Source organism: Salvia hispanica, unplaced genomic scaffold, assembly GCF_023119035.1.
Source record: "Salvia hispanica cultivar TCC Black 2014 unplaced genomic scaffold, UniMelb_Shisp_WGS_1.0 HiC_scaffold_65, whole genome shotgun sequence".
Classification (NCBI taxonomy): Eukaryota; Viridiplantae; Streptophyta; class Magnoliopsida; order Lamiales; family Lamiaceae; genus Salvia; species Salvia hispanica.
In genome coordinates this window covers 5,898-9,207 of record NW_025952410.1, presented here as the reverse complement: position 1 = coordinate 9,207, position 3,310 = coordinate 5,898, and the positions used below count along the sequence as shown (strand labels likewise).

The following is a 3,310-nucleotide window of genomic DNA, read 5'->3' as shown; positions in this document are numbered from 1 at the left end:
CACGCCTGGACAAGGTATTCTGATGGCATCCAAGAATACTCTGAAATTAAAGGCCTTCTGTGATTCTGATTGGGCAGGTTGTCGTGATACCAGAAGGTCCATTTCAGGTTATTGTGTATTCTTGGGATCATCACTCATTTCTTGAAAATCAAATAAATAGTCTAATGTCTCACGATCATCGGGAGAAGCAGAGTACAGGTCCATGGCGAACACTTGCTTAGAGCTGACTTGGCTGAGATACATACTTGAAGACTTAAAGGTTAACTTGGAAGAACCTTCATCTCTGTATTGTGACAATCAGGCAGCTCTTCATAGTGCTGCAAATCCGGTTTTTCATGAACGCACTAAGCATATTGAGATTGATTGCCACATAGTCCGTGAAAAATTACGAGCAGGACATGTTAAGCCAAGTTATGTTCCGACAAGATTACAGTTAGCAGATATCTTTACTAAGGCATTGGGAAAAGATCAGTTTACTTTTCTTCGAAGCAAGTTGGGAGTCTATGATGCCCACTCTCCAACTTGAGGGGGAGTATTAAGGAATTGATCCCTAAATATATGTAATTACCTTTGACCATATATTGGGAAAATATTCATAGTTAATGATAATTATCTTCAGCCTTATTTAAAAGATTATATGCGTGTAAATATTATAGAGTAGCTTAATTAGTGGAGCAATTCTTGTTGTATTCTTGTATAAATACACCAACGCATATGAAGAGAAATATCATCCCACAAACATCTTTCTTTCTCTTTCAATGGCTTAATTTATTTCTTCTGCATTTGATACCAGGCTAGGGCGAAATGTTCAAGAATTCTCTTCACAGAAACCATGCAGAAGACTGTACAGAAGACGGAGTTCGATTGGTGTGTTTGTGTGACTCCATATTCGTGCTCACAGTACTAGCTTGATCATCAGCAGGCACATGCGGATTTACGCCAAGTATTTGAACAAGTTGGGGTTGTCCTTGTCCCGTTCAAGGTAGTCACGAGTGATCAGATCTTCGATCCTTTTCTTGATTGCTTTGACATCAGGCTTCACATTGCAAAGTTAAATTTGGTTCAAGGGTACAACATTAAGGAAAAACAGAAAAAGTAAAATCTACTACGTCAAGAAAATGTACCTTGAACATTCGGCCCAATTGCTCAATACACTCCATAACCAGCTGCTGGTATCCCAAGACCTTCCTACTCTTCATGATACGCACAATTGAGGCATCAATCGCATATCGCCTGTCCTTGTCAACATCCTCAATCACCTTCTTCTTCTCATCCACAGGGGAAGAGGCATCTGCATTCACACGTTAATTAGCTTCATAATTGTAGTGGATCTCTCTCTCTCTCACACACACACACATGCATGTGTACCTTGATCCTTCTCATTTTTTCAGTGAACTTCGAATTAAATTCGAAGACATCAGTCGAAGAAATTGTTTTGGTGCTAGGATCCTTGGTCAAAATCTTATACTTAGCACATGAAAGTGAATGAAGCAGCCTGACAACATCGTCATCCGATAGATTTAACTGGGTCATGATTTCTTGACAACATCGTCATCCGATAGTTATGAATCTGAGAAGAGCGGCTTGCATGAGATGTGTGTTTTTTGTGGGAACATCGCCTTGAATGGTGGCCGTGCATTTAGAAAGGAAGTGACGGCAGGTTCTCATTCAAAAGTTGTTAGCAATGATGTCAGTAGGTCTGTTTTATAACAAGCCTATGCTTAGGTTCTTTGTCTTGATGTTCATGATTGATGCAGGGGCTGTCAATGTCTCACTCTCCGGGGTGGTGAGGTTTGCAGAGAAAGTGGCAAAGATGGTGAAAAATGACATAATTGTGCGCCTCGTGGATTCCTATTCAAATCCTGTGCTTTCATTGGAGATTGCTGAGAACAACAATGGGTTGTACACGGTTAAGTATCTTGCAAATGATATTGGAACCTATGAGATGTGTGCTTCTTATAAGGGAGAGCGCTTCGTGCTATGTCCCTTTGGTGTTCACGTCTATAACTGCAAGTAACGTCGTCTGAGGCTTTGTTAGGAGTACAGTTTGTGTTCTCTACTAGTCCCATATCGACTTGGTAGAGATAAGATAACCATCTCTCCTTTATAACCACCAAGTAATAAAAATCATTGTGCAGATGAGTATTTTCCTGTAGCTACCATTTGGGAGGATGAGGCACTTGATTTTGATGTTATGAGAAATGAATCTTTTGCTGGTGCAAATGCAACAGTTGTTGAATATTCCAAGGTGGAAAGAAATTATTTGAGTTGTTCATTAAATACTATATCAACCATGTTTATCTTGTGCGATTGGTTTGGTTTTGCAGCCAAGGCATGGTTCACTCCTACTGTACGGAAGCAGTGTCTTTAGGTACACTCCATATAAGGATTTCTATGGGAACCTTGCCTCTGCATCGTCTTCATACCGCCTCACTTTGCTCGCAAGATGTAGAAGAGGGCGTTAGTCCCACATTCAGGTAAGAAAGAAAGCTTGCCTCTGAACTGTAGATCTCACAAATCTTACAACACCCTGACCATGTAATAGTGTATCAAATAAACTAGTCCGACAGATGCTCGACGTTGTGCTAATCTCGTGGAAGACTATGTTTTAACTCATGCAGTGGTTTTAATGGATTTGAAGTCACTTATTCTGACCTGAGAGAAAACATAAGTGTCACTCTGAGTTCAAAATCTGGTAAAGTTCAGTTATCTCCTACTTCACCAATGAAATAATGCCATGTGGAGCCTCTTCAAAACAATAAAATACAAGACTAAAGTTTTAAGGCAATAGGCAAGAGCAGAATGAAATCTAAACACAAAATGTAGACTAAGAAACGATAGCCAACCTAAAACCTGCATATAATAGTGATCATCACCATACATTTTTTGAGAAAAAATTCAATGGTCAAGGCATACCATATTAGCATGATGACATGTTATGTCTCACTAATAATAATTTAACGTATGGAACTATAGAGTATCTTATTTTCAATTAGATATTCAAATTAAATTCATTCACTTCTAAATTTCTAATATGGAAACATTCCAAATTTTTGAACTCCTATACTATAGTCTATATTCATACACGCACATGTATATTTCTACAGTATAACAGCATATGTGACGATTTGTAATAATCTAAAATGGATTATTCATATTGTGCCATTAATTTGAAAATTACTAGATATTATATGCAGTATATATATGTGTGAAAAATGTGAAAAAAAAGTATGATCATAGTTCAAATTTGTCGCTTTTATTTTTCTTGTATAGAGTATATTTACAGAAAATTCACCAAGCACATAATTTT

At 37.9% G+C, this 3,310-nt stretch overlaps 1 protein-coding gene across 1 annotated transcript; it reads right to left on the bottom strand.

Moving 5' to 3' along the window:
* Positions 1-872: 872 nt before the first annotated feature.
* On the bottom strand, positions 873-1,545 carry LOC125199725 (cullin-1-like; the record flags this gene model as incomplete). Its single annotated transcript, XM_048097649.1, has 3 exons — positions 873-1,036; positions 1,125-1,282; positions 1,359-1,545. Coding segments are annotated over 3 exons (447 nt in total), but the record flags the coding sequence as incomplete, so codon positions are not given.
* Between the last annotated feature and the right edge of the window lie 1,765 nt (positions 1,546-3,310).